This window comes from Raphanus sativus, chromosome 4, assembly GCF_000801105.2.
Source record: "Raphanus sativus cultivar WK10039 chromosome 4, ASM80110v3, whole genome shotgun sequence".
NCBI classification, from domain to species: Eukaryota; Viridiplantae; Streptophyta; class Magnoliopsida; order Brassicales; family Brassicaceae; genus Raphanus; species Raphanus sativus.
This window is the reverse complement of record NC_079514.1, coordinates 10,752,566-10,769,020: the sequence shown is the minus strand read 5'-3', so window position 1 is coordinate 10,769,020 and position 16,455 is coordinate 10,752,566. Positions and strand designations below refer to the sequence as shown.

Sequence of the window (16,455 nt, the reverse complement as noted above, 5' to 3'; positions counted from 1 at the left end):
TCCATAAGTTGATATATAATTTTTTTACATATATATATTCGGTTCTATTTTTGTAAAATAATAAAAGGATTGGACTGTTGCATCGATAAGGAGTCTTATTCCAACGTTAAGTAGAACAGTTCCCTACGGTTTATTTATTATGGATGGGAAAATTCTCAGATAATCCAAACGATTATATAAAACAATTATGGCTAACTCGGTTAAGAAGAAAATGAAAGAATATAAGAGCATCATTATTGGTGTTTTTAGCTCTTGGATTCTTAATACACATATATGTGTATGTATATATTATATAAGTGTATATAACTGTTTGTTAAGGACTTTACGGAAACCGAAACCGAAAATTTTTTAACTAAGGAACTTTCAGTTTCGGTTTCCGTAAAGTCCTTAGCAAACAATTATATACGCTTATATAATATATATATATATATATATTATATATATATATATATATATATATACATATATGTGTATTAAGGACCCAAAAGCTAAGAAACATCAATAATGATACTCTAATGGAATAACCAATAAGAATTTAACCACTAAAAATATTATAAAATTGTATACCTGAATACCGTTCATGATAGAACCCATATCCATGAGGATGAGATCATAGTTTATGTTGGAACAACAAAGTCGACAGTTATAGGTTTGGTTCTTTCTTAGAAATAAATTATGATTTTATTAATTTAAATTTGGATTTGAGTTTTGGTCTAACTAGTTTATATGGTGAATCGTAACAGATGATTAATTTACCCTCGAAATGTATTTCAAATTCGAATCAGATAATATGATATCTAATCCACTCTATAGCAAATTCTTCCAGGCTAAGAGAAGGGAAACAATTGAGTCTCAGAATTGAAACCTAATGGTTGATACGTTTGTTCTCATGACTTGGCATTAGTTTCTGGTTGCAAACTCTTCTTTGTGGCTTTTATCGTTGCCTTCGACATATCTTCTAACATTTTTCTTTTTCATATCTTCTAACATTTGCAATGACTTAGTGAGATGATCAGCTTTCTAATTTGTTAGCTTATTCTTTTCGTATATTTTTTTCTTCGAAAATGATCGTTATTTGTTTTCTTTCATTTGATATTTAGTTATCAAAATAGAATCCATGACTCCAACATTTAACAGGATAATGATGTTTCGAAAGTAAAAAACACTTTCGGTCCCGCAGGCTATTAACACCACATAATATACCAAAACAACGCAAATGAGACAATGTTTTACTAAGAAGATACAAGCTACATACCAGCAAATTTGTATGTCCTAGAGGTTAGTGGCCCGAATCGTTCATATTTTAAAAAGTGTGAGATATTTTGATTCGATAGCAATATTCTCACAACATGTTGAGGACTAAGGACTAAGGAGTCGCCACAAAAAACAGAAGACTTGTTTGCTGACCAATGACTTGATGACTCAGTCAGGAGTCAGGAGCATTTGATCACAAAAAGACGTGTAATCATCCCGTTGGCTGCAGATATTTCCTTTTTGTGCTTAGTTGCCTATTCTTCTATATAAAAAAAAGTAAAACACCGCTATGGTCTTTAATTTTTTTTTTGATCAAAGGTCTCTTTAATTAAGTGTACCTTTTTAACCCACCAAAGGACTGAAGAGATCCTGAGGATGGCCGGCGGAGGATTTGCGACGGCTCCGGCAAACGGTGTGGAGTTTGAGGCAAAGAGTACTCCTATAGTCATCATCTCTTGCATCATGGCTGCAACCGGTGGCCTCATGTTCGGCTACGATGTCGGTGTCTCCGGTAGGAATACAATATGTGTATATATATATTCCTTTTCAAGGATATATTTTTTTTTTGGTTGCTGGAAATTTTCTCAAGTAATGTCATTAAATAGGACATGGTTATGTTCTTTACCACCACAACAACTTTGTTTGATAGAAACATTTCACCTTATATATAGAGGACCAGTGTTAAAAATGCATCAACTAGTTCAGCGTCAGTGTTAGTGGAAGTAGCAAAATAATCTAAAATCACATCTCACAAAACCTTTGACAAAATGAATGTCTTGAGTTTAGTTTTTTTTTAATTTCTTTTTGTTCTAGAACAACTTCTTGTTATTGTATCGTCTACTCCAAAACTACAATTCATGCACACTCATATGCCGGCCCGAAGTCCAAATCCTCCCAGATCCAAACCATATCATGTTTATAACATGTAATATTAGTTTGTCCCAACTTCACTCAAACTGTGGACCTCTAACCCAATGACCAAGATCTTTCCATTGAGCTAATTAATGACCTCTAGTTAGTAAACTATATTATGATATCATGAGTATGAGAGTATCTTACAATTGTAGACGGTAAATAATAGCAATTAAGAGTGAATAATTTACCATCATCAATACGGTTATAGTTAGCAAAAAAAAAAAATCAATACGGTTATGTAGGTGGAGTGATAGCGATGCCAGAATTTTTGAAAAAGTTTTTCCCGGTGGTCTACGGAGAGCTGTGAAAGCCGGCGCCAAGAAAAACAACTACTGCAAAAGTAACAACCAAGGACTACAACTCTTCACATCATCTCTGTACTTAGCCGGTCTAACCGCAGCGTTGTTCGCTTCATACACGACGAGAACACTTGGACGAAGGCCAACCATGCTCATAGCTGGCGTGTTCTACATCATCGGTGTGGTTCTCAATGCTGCCGCACAAGACTTAGCCATGCTTATTACAGGCCGGATATTGCTTGGTTGTGGAGTTGGGTTCGCTAATCAAGCCGTCCCGTTGTTCTTGTCGGAGATTGCACCCACAAAGATCCGAGGTGGTCTTAATATTCTGTTTCAGCTTAACGTCACTTTTGGTATCCTCTTCGCCAATCTTGTCAACTACGGCACCGCTAAGTAAATATCTCTCTCTCTTTTCTGTATTTGCCAGAGTAGATTGTAGTACACGGATTGTAGTCGTAGTCATGCCCTACCCTATTTTTTTCTCTGCGTTGACCTTTATTTCACTTAAGCTGACTTAATAATTGTGATATTTTATTAATTTATAAAAGGTTTTCTTTTTAGATTTTTTATTTTTATTTATAAAATAAGAAAATAGATGATTTAATGTATATACTTTAATTAAAATTTAAGAAATTGACTTTCATATTGTTTTCTATACTATTATTTGGTATATATTTTTATGTTTCAAAGAACTTAAATATGGTTTTAGATATAATTTTATTAAATACTACCAAATATATTGAATTATTAAAAAAATAGAAATAGTTTCATTATGAATATTTTTTTTTTGTCATCAGTTTCATTATGAATATAAAACCAAGAATATAATGTTAGTTTATACTTATATAAATATATATATATATATAATATATATATATATATATATATTGTTAATTTATGATTTTAATGAGACATATGTTTATATAGGACTTTCTAAGAAATTATTAACTTATTACTTTACATTTTAAACCAGTTCAATTCTAAACCGAATAAATTTATTAATTTATAATATTTATTAATTTATGAGAATTATAGAGTTGTTATCGTATATGTTAAGTTAGATGGATTTTACACTTAAAACTAATTGGTGATAAGTGGAGTGACTCATCCACCTTATATATTACTAAGGATCTCTTCTAACTACCAATATGAGACATTTTGTGTCTAATACGCCTCCTCGAGATGATGGCTCTCGAGTGTCAATCTCGAAATGCTCGGGCAAAGATCGATGGGCCAACTTTGGGCCAGATTGATGTGGATCGGGTTGGACTGCGTGAATCGGGCTCTGATACCATGTTAAACTAGATGGACTTCACATTTAAAACCAATTGGTGATAAGTGGAGTGATCCATCCAGCTTATATATTACTAAGGATCTTTTCTAACTGCCGACGTGGGATATTTGTGTCTAATAGTATATGGTCAGGATTAAAGGAGAATGGGGATGGAGGCTGTCACTTTGTTTGGCCGGAATCCCAGCGCTTCTACTGACTGTGGGAGCTTTATTGGTGACGGAGACACCGAACAGTCTCGATGAAAGAGGTCGTTTCAATGAAGGCAAAGCCGTTCTCCGTCAGATTCGAGGCACCGTTAATGTGGAACCAGAGTTCGCTGTTCTCCTTGAAGCTAGCAGCCTTGCCAAAGAAGTCAAACACTCTTTCAGATACCTTCTTCAACGCAGGAACCGGCCTCATCTCATCATCGCCGTTGCCTTGGAGGTCATTTAACCACTTCTTTACTCAAAAGGATAGGTTTTTATTGTTCAATTAGTTCTTTTTGTTTTAATTTTGGTTTTTGATTCTGTTTCTTTTATTTTGGTTAAATTCTAATAAAATTATTAGGAATTGGATACTATTTCAAAAACTTGGATCTAGTTTGGGTCCGGTTTACTTTCAGTTTAGATTTTAGATAATTTTGGGTTTTAGGTATTACGAATAAAATATTAGACAATTTGGATTGTTTAAATTAAGATATCAAACTATGATATTATCGGTGCTTAAAAGCGCGGAATTACGTTTTTTAGTTTTTGTTTTGGTTTCAGTTCAATTATGGTTTTTGATTTGGGTTTAGACTATAGGAAATGGCATATAAAGAGAAGCAAATTATAAGGTTTAGTAGATGCAGATTTTGATAACTAGAATGTAAAGAAAAGCTAACATGAGAACGTGTGAGGCATACAAGTATCATGACATAAAGTGAATTTAAAATGAACTGGTTCGAAGGTACAATTTGTCAATTGTGATTTAAAATGGAAGTTGGTTTAAAAGATACCTAACCAAAATAATGTGTATTTATATGTTGGTTTAAATTAAGTTGTTAGTCATTGATATATTCAAGGAATCAAACAGATTTAAAGAACCAAACACCTACTATTCTAGAGTATGTCTAAATTTAAACGACAGCTTCTAAATGGTAGATAAATTTTAAAACCCTAAATTAATAGGGTAGATATATCAAATAATCATATATATATATATATATATATATATATATATATCGGATAAATATCAAGTAATTTAAGTTTTCGGATAATTTCATTTTATAATGTTACATATTACGAATTTGAATTTTTGGGTAATATATATGGTATTTTATGTTTTTTCTTTGTTGGGTTTATTATGCTATTAGAAACAATGAGAAATATTACATAGACGATATTACAGCTGACCATTCTATCTGCCTTATGAGAATTCATGTCTGACTGTATCACCTTGAGCCGTCCTCTGAGATTCATTCCTGACGGTATTTCTTGCGCCATGCTGAAGATCCCTTGTAAAATTTGTCTCCAATATTCTGTATAATTCGCTTTTTCCGGGAATTGAAACCCAGACTTCCTGGTGTAGAAACTGTGTCGTCTGAGATTCGAACCCCAGACTTGGGTGTAGAAGCCTTTAAACCTTAACCACTAGGCCACGGTGCTTCCACAAAATACAATGGTATTTTATGTTTTGTCGATTCGGTTCTTGATTTGGTTATGATTTTTCTGTTGGGGTTTGGGATAAAAGGGTATAGTAATGCTAAATTGATAATGATTTGTTATGTGTTGATCTGATGAAAACTGCAGATTTTCCAGCAAAGCACTGGAATCAACGCCATTATGTTCTATGCTCCTGTTCTTTTCAGCACTTCAGGCTTTGGGAGTGACGCGTCTCTCTACTCTGCAGTGCTCACCGGTGCAGTCAACGTCCCTCCACTCTAGTCTCTATCTACTTCGTTGATAAAGTCGGTCGTCGTGTTCTTCTTCTTGAAGCTGGAGTCCAGATGTTCTTCTCTCAGCTCGTGATCGCCATTGTCCTCGGCATGAAAGTCACAGACCACTCTAATAACCTTTCCAAAGGGTTTGCGGTTCTGGTTGTGGTGATGAGCTGTACCCATGTAGCTGCTTTCGCCTGGTCTTGGGGACCGCTCGGTTGGCTAATCCCCAGTGAAATTTTCCCTCTGGAGACACGTTCCATGGGGCAGAGTGTGACGGTCTGTGTCAACTTGCTCCTCACTTTCATTATAGCTCAGGCTTTCCTCTGGATGATGTGTCATTTCAAGATTGGGATATTCATCTTCTTTTCTTCGTGGGTCTTGGTCATGACTCTGTTTGTTGTGTTCCTCCTTCCTGAAACCAAGAACGTACCTATCGAGGAGATGAGGGAGAGAGTGTGGAAGAAGCACTGGTTCTGGGCTAGGTTCATGGATGATCAAAATGTAATCGGTTAGAAGAGTAACAACAGGTGATTAACAATACACCAGATAGATATAAGAAAAGATAATTCCACTAAATATACATTCCATACTTGGACCCTTACAGATAAGGACTAAACATATATATAGCCTAATGACTTCTTGCTACATCACCATTAAACCGGATCTCCATATATATGGTTGAGGTTTAAAAATGGTTCAACAGAAGAAAATACGCATATGATTAAATATATTCTTCAGCGTAGATTTTGGTTCAGTTTATTTAAAATTAAAAGCTAATTATAATGTTCCCGAATAGGTTGACGTTATCAAACATCTTTCAGAAAATTTAAAAGCAAAGAGTTTTATTTCATTGATAACAAAGCAGAAAACAAACTCAAAGAACGGAAATGACGATTACATCACAAGGATCAACAACTTCATCTTATTACAACACACATCACACATCTTATTATTCATAAGGTTGTTTGATCCATGACAAAGAAGCAGAGATCACTAGACGGGGACGATGTTGGTCACAGAGACCTTAACCATCTCAGCTTCAAAGACAATTGCATCATTCACCAAATATCCTTTGGATTTATCCTTTAAATCTTTCTGCAATATGATATTGTTCACTCCCACACCATAGTCGCTTCGGATCGGGTACCAAGCTGCAGCTGAAATAAAGAAAAAAAAAATAATTTCAATCACCGATTTTTTTTGGAAATTAAAAAAAAATCTTTATTGGCTTAGTCTTCTTACAATATAGTTGTCTGTGCTTAGAGCTACGTTGGTTCTTTAATCGTAGATTAACCGCTCCCCAAGTGTTTGTAACAACTGCGTTTGGCCTAAAGCCTTGAGCATATAAGTATAATGGAAGTGCATGTGGTCTGCCATCTCCATCCCCTTTAGGGTTAAATCCTAATCTCCTGATTATGCATTAAACCAAAAACCGTTATAAAAGGAATTCAAATATGCAACTACAATTATAAAGTACTAACAGTAACGGTCTCCAACGAGAAAATCATCAGAATAGTAGAATTTATCTTCCAAGGTGGAGAAACGAAGAATCTTCCAAGTGAAGACATTGTTTGGTGGGTTTGAAATGAATGTGACTTTCTCTTGTTTCTCGGCCGGTTTAACGATGAGGATCTCAGCACCAAAAGAACATGTGTCCTGCACAATGTATCCTTGGTTTGTGTTTTGGAACGTTGAAAGAGCAATCAACTGTCCAAATCCCTTCTCTTTTTTCGCTGCGTCGAATCGCTTTACTGTTCCATCTGCAAGCATCGACAGTTACAATCATACTCGGATTATAGACAATTCTTGTAATTTACAACCGCCAAATAGAGATGTATCTAGTATCATCACTTAGAGTTTTTCTTATTGGTTATTTTATTCCTATTTAGTTTTTTAGACCACAAGAAGTTTGAATAACATATTGAGGTAAAAAGAAAAAGATGTAGCTAGTAATATGAAAACAAATGGAGGATGAATGATGAAAATATACCTGTGACAGCCAAGTACTTGTGTTGCTTTGGGTTGTGGACAAATTTTGAGATCAACGTTGACTTCCCAACCATATGGAAGCGATTCGGTCTCTTCCATCCTCACGTATGCTGATATATAGCCATTTCCACCGTCGTTTTTATTACCATTCATGTACATAACCAACCTCCTGTTTTGTTCATTGTCATAAAAATAATCCTAATTAATAAATAAGTTGAATAAATGAAAAGAAAAGCCGTTAAGATCATTAACCATTTGTAACCAGCAGCTTCGAAAACAGAGGATTCGTAGAGTTCGGTTCTCTCCTTGATCACGGAGTAGCCTGCTATAGTTACTATCTTACTCGATGGTCGCTCGTCTCTCAACACTCTTGTCACTCCTGTAAACAACGAAAATTTTCCAGGAAAGTTCAAGAACTGAGTTTCAATGTTTTACCACGAAAACCAAAAGGAAATGGGTTTCATGAGAGACAACAAGCTTACCAAGATTCGCCTGGAAATTGTAAGAACTGTTGTTCTCTGTTCCTCTGCCTTCTGTAACCTGGATAATTTGTTTTCTTATTGTTAATACCTACTTATGGATATGGTAATCGATGAGAAAGTACTTCAAAACAAACAGACAAAAGAACGAACGGAAACAAAAAAAAAAAGTAAACCTGTCGAATGAGGAACTCAGCAGAAGAGCAAGTGATGAAGAGAAAAGCTAGAGATATGAAACCCAAACTCCTTTTTTGACTATCCATTTTTGAGTCTGATGGTTATTGGTTTTGGTAAAGCTTTACATTATATAGACTGGTCCATCATGGTGCTTCTGAGTGAGTTACAAATATAAAATTGTAAACGTGGTTCCTCGTGAGAGTTCCAAAAAAAAAAAAAAAAAAACGTGGTTCCTCGTGGAAAAAATATATTTCTATACTCATACTTCAACTAAATAGAACAAAATATTTATTTGAGATTAGGCATAGCTGTTCAAGATTATGTTCGGGTCTGGTTTGATTTCTCTGGAAATTCGAATTTTTAGTACTAAACTCCAAAAATCCATTCAAGTTTTACTATACTTCGATCCATGATAACGTCAAATATTTTTACTCTAAATACTTATTAAATTATCATATATTTATTTTTTAAATAATACATAACAAAGATTATATAAACTTTAATATTTTAGGATTATATACAAAGCATGAAACTAAAATCTGAATTATTTATTTAGATTTTAAATATTTAATTTGGATATTAATTTAAAAATTTTCATATTTATTAAATTTAAATTTTGATTTTTTTCTATAAATAAATTTTATAAATTTTTGAATTTTTCAGGATATCCATTTAAATTTAGACCAAGTTTATTTCTTCGAGGTACCTCGTTATAAAAACTTTTAAATGTACATATCAGATTGAATTTTGGACAATTCTCTAGAATATACTAATTTCAAGTTTTTGTCATAAAAAGAAATTCTATAAAGAAAAATGACTAAATATTTTATTTAATAGGAGAAAAACATGTATATTCTAGATATATAATTACAAAAAAAAGAATAAAGAAAAATAAATTCTTTTATAGTTTTGGATTATGATTTATTCGAATTTTTTATAAATTTTTTGAATTTTCTTTTTAAAATTCGAAAATACTCCTTGAAAGTATTTTTAAATTTTAATCTTAAAAAAATAATATATTTTTTAAATAAAATTCTAAACCTCAATCTCATTTTCCCACTCCTTAACTCTAAACTCTAAAGTCTAAATTATTTAGTCCAATGAGTATATATGTATATTTACCTTTTTAATAAAATATTTTGGTCATTTTAATTCGTAAAATCCAATATTTTTAAATCCTGAGTCGGATACTGAACTAGATGACATTCCGGTCACACTTGGATATTTAGAAAATATTTAGCTTTAATTTTTATATTTTATTTTCATTCGACATACAAAATATCAGAAGATAGTTTAGACTATCTAGTTTTTTGTAATAATTTAAGAGTTATGACATTTAACAAAAACTATCAAGAATTAAAACTTCATAAATATTTGAATGTTAAATGTTTAGTGTGAATAATAAAATTTAACTTTAAACTTAATATAAACTAAAAGTAAAACATTATAAATAAATTATAGATAACAAAAATAAATTAACACCACATTAAACATAACTAATTTTGGTTATTTCTACCATCGTTCATTTCATTTTTTTCAAGTAAAACTATAAAAATAAGAAATAAACTTATATATTGATTCAACCATTGGTTCAACTAATAATTAGATTCCAGGTTTTAATAGATTTTTCGGGTTTTATTGAGTTTTTAAATACTGGATTTTTCACAAAATTCAAACTAGATTTATCTTGGTACCGGATTTATCGTTTCAACTGTGAATTCGGATCGGGTTTCAAAATATTGGTAGAATATATATTTGTGACAAAAAAACTTTTTTATGATATCCGAAGGTATTTCTCTTGAATTTTGGATGAGATTGAATGTTAGTTGGATATTCAAGCTTGGAGATTGAATTTCAGTTGAATATCTTCATATGATACTTTAATGATCAAATATCGAAACCAAATCGTCCAGAGAGATTTTATTTTATTTTATTAAATTGATTATTTTTATAGTATTTTAATTTATTGGAATGTGCAAAGAACGATCTCGTTAGCACAACTTTTTTGATTTTCAACGTACCCTAGTCTATTATAGTCCATTGATTATAGTGTAAGGATGAGCATTTTAGTTGTTTAACTACAGGGGATGAGCATTTTTTAGTTCCGGTTCGATTTTGTTTATTTAAGTTTAAAAACTTTTATCAAAACTAACTCAAATTAATTTGGTTTGTTTTTAGTTTATGTCCGGTTTAGTTTTTTGTTTCGATTTAGATTAATTTGGTTGTGTTTGTATTTATTTGATTTCATCAAATCATTTCTTTTAATTTTATTTTACTTCAATTATAAAAATATAATTTATAAAAACATAAACAAATCATTATTTAACATTGAACCATTATTTTTATATTTAAACTAAAAAGTCAAATTACACTACTAAAATATATAAATATGTAATCTAATAATTTTATATTATTATATTGAAACTTAATATAAATATTATAAGTAATTTTTTTCGTTTTGATGTTAATATAGAAAATTCATATTCTTTTATTTTATTTTATTTTTATTTGTGTTTAATCTATTCATTTAGAAGTGAAATGCATAATTATGTTTGAGTTGTTTAGGTTTAATAGTTAAATACATTAAATCTTAATATTATTATTATATTTAGTTAATTTAATTTAAAAAACATTTCAGTTTTTTTTATCAGTTCAGTTTAAAACCAAATTAAACCAAACCATTTTTTTGCCCATACTGTATGTGGGCAAAAAATCTTAGTTCGGTTTAAATATATTGGTTTAGTTCGGTTCCTTTTTTTGCCCACACTGTGTTATTGATTTGTGGAAGATCCAGAGGTAGTCAGTGACAAAAGTTGAAAATATGATTGAACTCTTTGGCAGCACGTTTTACGCAGGATACTTAAATAATTGCACGGCTGACGCAGTGTCGAAGTTGGTATCTATCACTGAATCTTCATAAATGTTCAAATATTAATTTAAATTACTTTCTTACAAATCAACGTTTATATAGAAGCGGTAAAAAAATGTAATTCACGGTTTTCTTGTAGAGTAGATGTGGTTACTGTTGATTGTAAAACCAAGTTTCGATCAGCCAATCAAAAGAAGCTGGAAGGCATAAATCAGTTCGTGGAGCAGCATATTGGAGATGTAATGGAAACATAGCAGCCTTGAGCCCAGGCTGAAAGCAGAACCAATTGCTTCAATGCCCTTATATTTCATAATGTAATTTTTAATGGGCTCAATTTTTCTTTTAATTTTATAAGGTAAACGAAAAATTATAAAATTAAACTGGAAACGTGAATATTTTTTATTTTATTTATAGAATTTGATAAAAATATTTCAAAAAAAAAACGGGTTTTCCAAAATTTTACGAAATTTATCAAAATGTGATTAAAAACGATTTTAAATTATTTTTTTTCCAAATTTGAAAGGTATAATAAATATTTACCCATGGGTTCACTAATTTATAGGGGAGTTAGAGTTTAGTTTTGATGAGAAGAAATAGTTTAATTTGGAATTTTGGATTCTGATTAAAATAAGAATTATGAAATAAGGATATAAGAACTCTACCTGATCCATAGAAGATTGGCTCTAGAGAAATAGAGGCAGTGAAGCTCATGGTCCCCGACAGCATGGGCTTATAGTCCTTTTATTGTTTGTAGAAACAGAATCGGTCTCTTTGTTTTGGGGTTAAATTCACTCATTTATAAAGTTCTAAAGAACACAAACTCCATCAATAGAGAAAGAATTACAAGAGAGTAAGATAAACATGGCCCAAAGTTTTACCAAATAAATGGCTAAATAAGATAGATCAGTTTTTTGACCAAAAAAAAAGATAGATCAGTTTATCAAAAGAAATAATAAAATGTAAAACAGACTAAGACTCCATTAATTTCTTGATCAGCTGCATATAAAACATTTGAAAGTGCTAGAGGCCTGCTACACAAGGAGAAGACAATACTGCAAAAACAAAATCGGCATTCAGTTTATAATATTTATCTTTAGTGTTTTTGTTAAATTCAAAGTGACATTCCTAAACAACTTTTGAGTTTTGTAAACTTCAAAATGTGCAAAACAACCTTTTTCCTCATCTGTGGCTTTTGAAGATCCATGACCGGGTTCTACAGGAAAACCCATACCCCAAAATCAAAAAGATCAAATTCACGCATTGGACGAATGTGGTCCATGAAGACCAATATCTAGATGTTTCGACTGTTTTAAGTCAGAACCAATTGGTAACGAATGAACTGATCAATCAAAAAAATTATATATTAGTGTTCGTTTTTTATCTTTCCATGTGAAATCTTTCATAAAGGTTAAAACAAGAGAGTTTCATTTCACTGATAACAAAGGAGAAAAAACAAACTCATAGAACAGAAATGATGATTACACCACAGGGATCAACAACTTCATCTTATTATTACAAACACATCAAACATCTCTTTATTTATAACGCTGTTTGATCGATGACAAAGAAGCAGAGAGGTCGTTAAACAGGGACAATATTGGTCACTGAGATCTTAACCATTTCAGCTTCAAAGATAATGGCATCATTAACCAAATACCCTTTCGATGTATCCTTTAAATCTGCCAACAATATGATGTTGTTCACTCCCACACCATAACCGCTTCGAATCGGGTACCAAGCTGCAGCTGAAATAAATAAAAAAAAGGAAAGAAAAACAACTATTAATTTCAATCGCCAATTTGTTTCTCTTGGAGATAAAACATTTTTTATTGGTTTAATATTCTTACAATATATTTGTCTGTGGTTGGAGCTACGTTGATTCTTTAACCTCAGATTAACCGCACCCCAAGTGTTTGTAGCAACTGCGTTTGGTCTAAAGCCTTGAGCAAATAAGAAGATTGGAAGTGCATGTGGTCTGCCTCCTCCATCACCTTTGGGGTTAAAGCCTAGTCTCCTGATTATACATAAACCAAAAACCCGTTAGTACATATGGAACCGGACTATATAATATGGTGATAAAACAAAAGTACTAACCAGTAACGGTCTCCAACGAGAAAATCATCAGAATAGTAGAATTTATCTTCCAAGGTGGAGAAACGAAGAATCTTCCAAGTGAAAACATTGTTCGGTGGGTTTGATATGAATGTCACTTTCTCTTGTTTCTCGGCCGGTTTAACGATGAGGATCTCAGCACCAAAGGAACAAGTGTCCTGCACAATGTACCCTTCGTTCGTGTTTTCGAATGTTGAAAGAGCAATCAACTGTCCGAATCCCCACTCTTTTTTCGCTGCGTTGAATCGCTTCACTGTTCCATCTGCATGAATCAATAGTTACAATCAAACTCGGTTTATAGACTAATCTTTATAACCTACAACCGCCAAATATAGATCGTAGCTAGTAAAATATACCTGTAACAGCCAAGTACTTGTGTTGCTTTGGGTTGTGGACAAAGAGTTTGAGATCAACGTTGACTTCCCAACCATATGGAAGCGATTCGGTCTCTTCCATCCTCGCGTATAGTGATATATAACCATTTCCACCGTCGTTTTTATTACCAGTCACGTACAAAACCAACCTCCTGTTTTTTTTTGGTCATAAAAATAGTCCTAATTAATAAATAAGTTGAATAAATGAAAGAAAAATGTTAAAGATCATTTTACCATTTGTAACCAGCAGCTTCAAAAACAGAGGATTCGTAGGGTTCGCCTCTCCCCTTAATCACGGAGTAGCCTGCAATTGTCACTATCTTACTTGATGGTCGTTCATCTCTCAAGACTCTTGTCACTCCTGTCAACAAGGAAAATTTTCCAACAAAATCAAGAACTGTGTTTCAGTGTTTTAACCAAGAATATCCAAAGAAAAACCGGTTCAGACAACAAGCTTACCAAGATTAGCCTCAAGACTGTAAGAACTGTTCAACTCTGTTCCTCTGCCTCCTATGACCTGGTATGTTTTGTCACTGTTAAATACTTTCGAGAAAGTACTAAAAAATTTTAAGAGACAAAAGAAGGAAAGGAAACACAACCTGTTGAATGAGGAGCTCAGCGGATGAGCAAGTGATGAAGAGAAAAGCTAGAGATATGAAACCCAAAGTCCATTTTTGACCGTCCATTTTCTTGAGATGTGATGGTTATTGGTTTTGGGATGGCTTTACATTTATATAGACAGACGCATCGGGTTACTTGTTGAGTTGGTTTACAAATATAAAAATCTCAATGTGTTCTGTTCTCGTCGTGGATAAAAGAACTATTGCCACATATTAAACTTTTGGTGAAAGTTGGAATTTATTTTTGAACAAAAAAATATTAAACTTTAGAAAAGGGATGATTCTCGTAAAGATTATTCATATGATGACAGGTAGAGAATTGACAGGATAATTTGAATATTGTATTTTTTTTCTTGTAACTGATTTTATTTAAATATTTTACAAGACCATTTAAAGATCACATGATAGATAGGGAAATCGGCTAATTCATACATCAACAGACGATCGCGGTCCAGATCAGTACATGAACTAAGACCATATGCTAAAACATACACCAACTCAATATTTATTTGAATTTCATACGTCAACTTTTTAAAAACGGATTTTACATACATTAACTAACGTTGATATTAAATCTGTTAGTTGACCGTTTATTATAGATGATGTGGAAATGACCTGGTTTAAATTGAAAAAAATATTAAAACGTCGGCGTTTTGTTCCTTTTATTATGAAATTAAAATTAATTAAAAAAAGTTTTTAAAGAAAAAAGGAGGAAGGATTCGAACCCGGGCTAATTTAGAACATGCTTCTATTGTCAAGTTCTCAACCACTGTGCCAAATCGTAACTTAATGATATATTCCTTTACATAAAACATTAAATCTTCAGTATCGTCTTCTTTTCTCTTGGTCATCTTCATCTTCTTAGATCTCTGTCTTTCCAAACGAAATAAACAGGTTCACTCTCGAATTTGTGGCTCTTGTATGGGGCGTTAGTCATGGTCTAAAAAAAGTTTCTCCTATTGAATATTGAACTGAGATATTGTCTATCTTTGATTGGATTCAGCAGAATTGGGGTTTTCTCTTCAAAAAATGTCCTGATATAAGATTTTTTTCTTGTTGTCTTGTTTTATAAAATCCATGGCCTTAAGACTCCAGCCACTTGCATCGATTTGTTTTGTAAAATTTATACATGAGCTGTGGTGGTACATAAATCTAAATCAAAGCTCCTTTATAAACAACTCCTCTATTACAGGGAAACAGGGAAGAGGTATTAACCATTAATGAATCGTGTTTATTAAATCTAAATAAAAAATGGTTGTTGAAAAAACAAAAGAAACGAACTTGGCATAGTGGTTGAGTCGTTGATGAGCTACTGTTCTAACCAGTGTTCAATTCACCTTCCAACCAAATGTTTTTTAGACAATAAATATACAAAAGCCACGTAATCGAACGTTAACTCCACATAAGCACATGTAACCGTTTGACTCACGGAAACACGGTCAAAATATGCATAGACCAAAATTTTGTTGTTTATATATGAAATTCAAATAAATATTAAATTGGTGTATGTTTTAACACAGGGTCCGAGTTCATGTATTGATCAGGACCACGACTGTCTGTTGATGTACAAAAGCTAATTTAATATACAAAAGCCACGTAATCGAACGTTAACTCCACATAAGCACATGTAACCGTTTGACTCACGGAAACACGGTCAAAATATGCATAGACCAAAATTTTGTTGTTTATATATGAAATTCAAATAAATATTAAATTGGTGTATGTTTTAACACAGGGTCCGAGTTCATGTATTGATCAGGACCACGACTGTCTGTTGATGTACAAAAGCTAATTAATATACAAAAGCCACGTAATCGAACGTTAACTCCACATAAGCACATGTAACCGTTTGACTCACGGAAACACGGTCAAAATATGCATAGACCAAAATTTTGTTGTTTATATATGAAATTCAAATAAATATTAAATTGGTGTATGTTTTAGCACAGGGTCCGAGTTCATGTATTGATCAGGACCACGACTGTCTGTTGATGTATGAATTGGCCGATTATATCCAAATGTTTTTTAGACAATAAATATACAAAAGCCACGTAATCGAACGTTAACTCCACATAAGCACATGTAACCGTTTGACTCACGGAAACACGGTCAAAATATGCATAGACCAAAATTTTGTTGTTTATATATGAAATTCAAATAAATATTAAATTGG

General features: G+C 32.4%; 2 protein-coding genes and 1 pseudogene across 2 annotated transcripts; 1 reads left to right on the top strand and 2 right to left on the bottom strand.

Moving 5' to 3' along the window:
• Positions 1-1,381: 1,381 nt before the first annotated feature.
• On the top strand, positions 1,382-6,249 carry LOC108854087 (sugar transport protein 13). The gene is given in 6 exon segments (XM_057009328.1): positions 1,382-1,765; positions 2,412-2,473; positions 2,476-2,861; positions 3,894-4,185; positions 5,532-5,652; positions 5,655-6,249. Coding segments are annotated over 6 exon segments (1,518 nt in total). The 5' UTR covers positions 1,382-1,629; the 3' UTR covers positions 6,176-6,249.
• Positions 6,250-6,485: 236 nt separating this feature from the next.
• LOC108848772 (uncharacterized) lies at positions 6,486-8,450 on the bottom strand (annotated as a pseudogene).
• A 4,132-nt stretch (positions 8,451-12,582) lies between these two features.
• Positions 12,583-14,417, bottom strand: LOC108848771 (uncharacterized). Its single transcript, XM_018622207.2, has 7 exons — positions 14,262-14,417; positions 14,122-14,179; positions 13,897-14,023; positions 13,645-13,814; positions 13,271-13,550; positions 13,024-13,190; positions 12,583-12,921 (listed from the first exon to the last, which is right to left on the bottom strand). The coding sequence occupies exons 1-7, from the start codon at positions 14,346-14,348 to the stop codon at positions 12,758-12,760; spliced, it is 1,053 nt and encodes a 350-aa protein (XP_018477709.1). The 5' UTR covers positions 14,349-14,417; the 3' UTR covers positions 12,583-12,757.
• Positions 14,418-16,455: the final 2,038 nt, after the last annotated feature.

Excerpts from the sequence above, each read along its gene's own strand:
- LOC108848771 (XM_018622207.2), bottom strand. The coding sequence starts at position 14,348 with ATGGACGGTCAAAAATGGACTTTGGGTTTCATATCTCTAGCTTTTCTC. Across the intron at positions 13,815-13,896 it reads GAAGCTGCTGGTTACAAATG|GAGGTTGGTTTTGTACGTGA; the intron begins GTAAAATGATCT and ends AAAAAAAAACAG. Across the intron at positions 13,551-13,644 it reads CAAGTACTTGGCTGTTACAG|ATGGAACAGTGAAGCGATTC; the intron begins GTATATTTTACT and ends TGATTCATGCAG.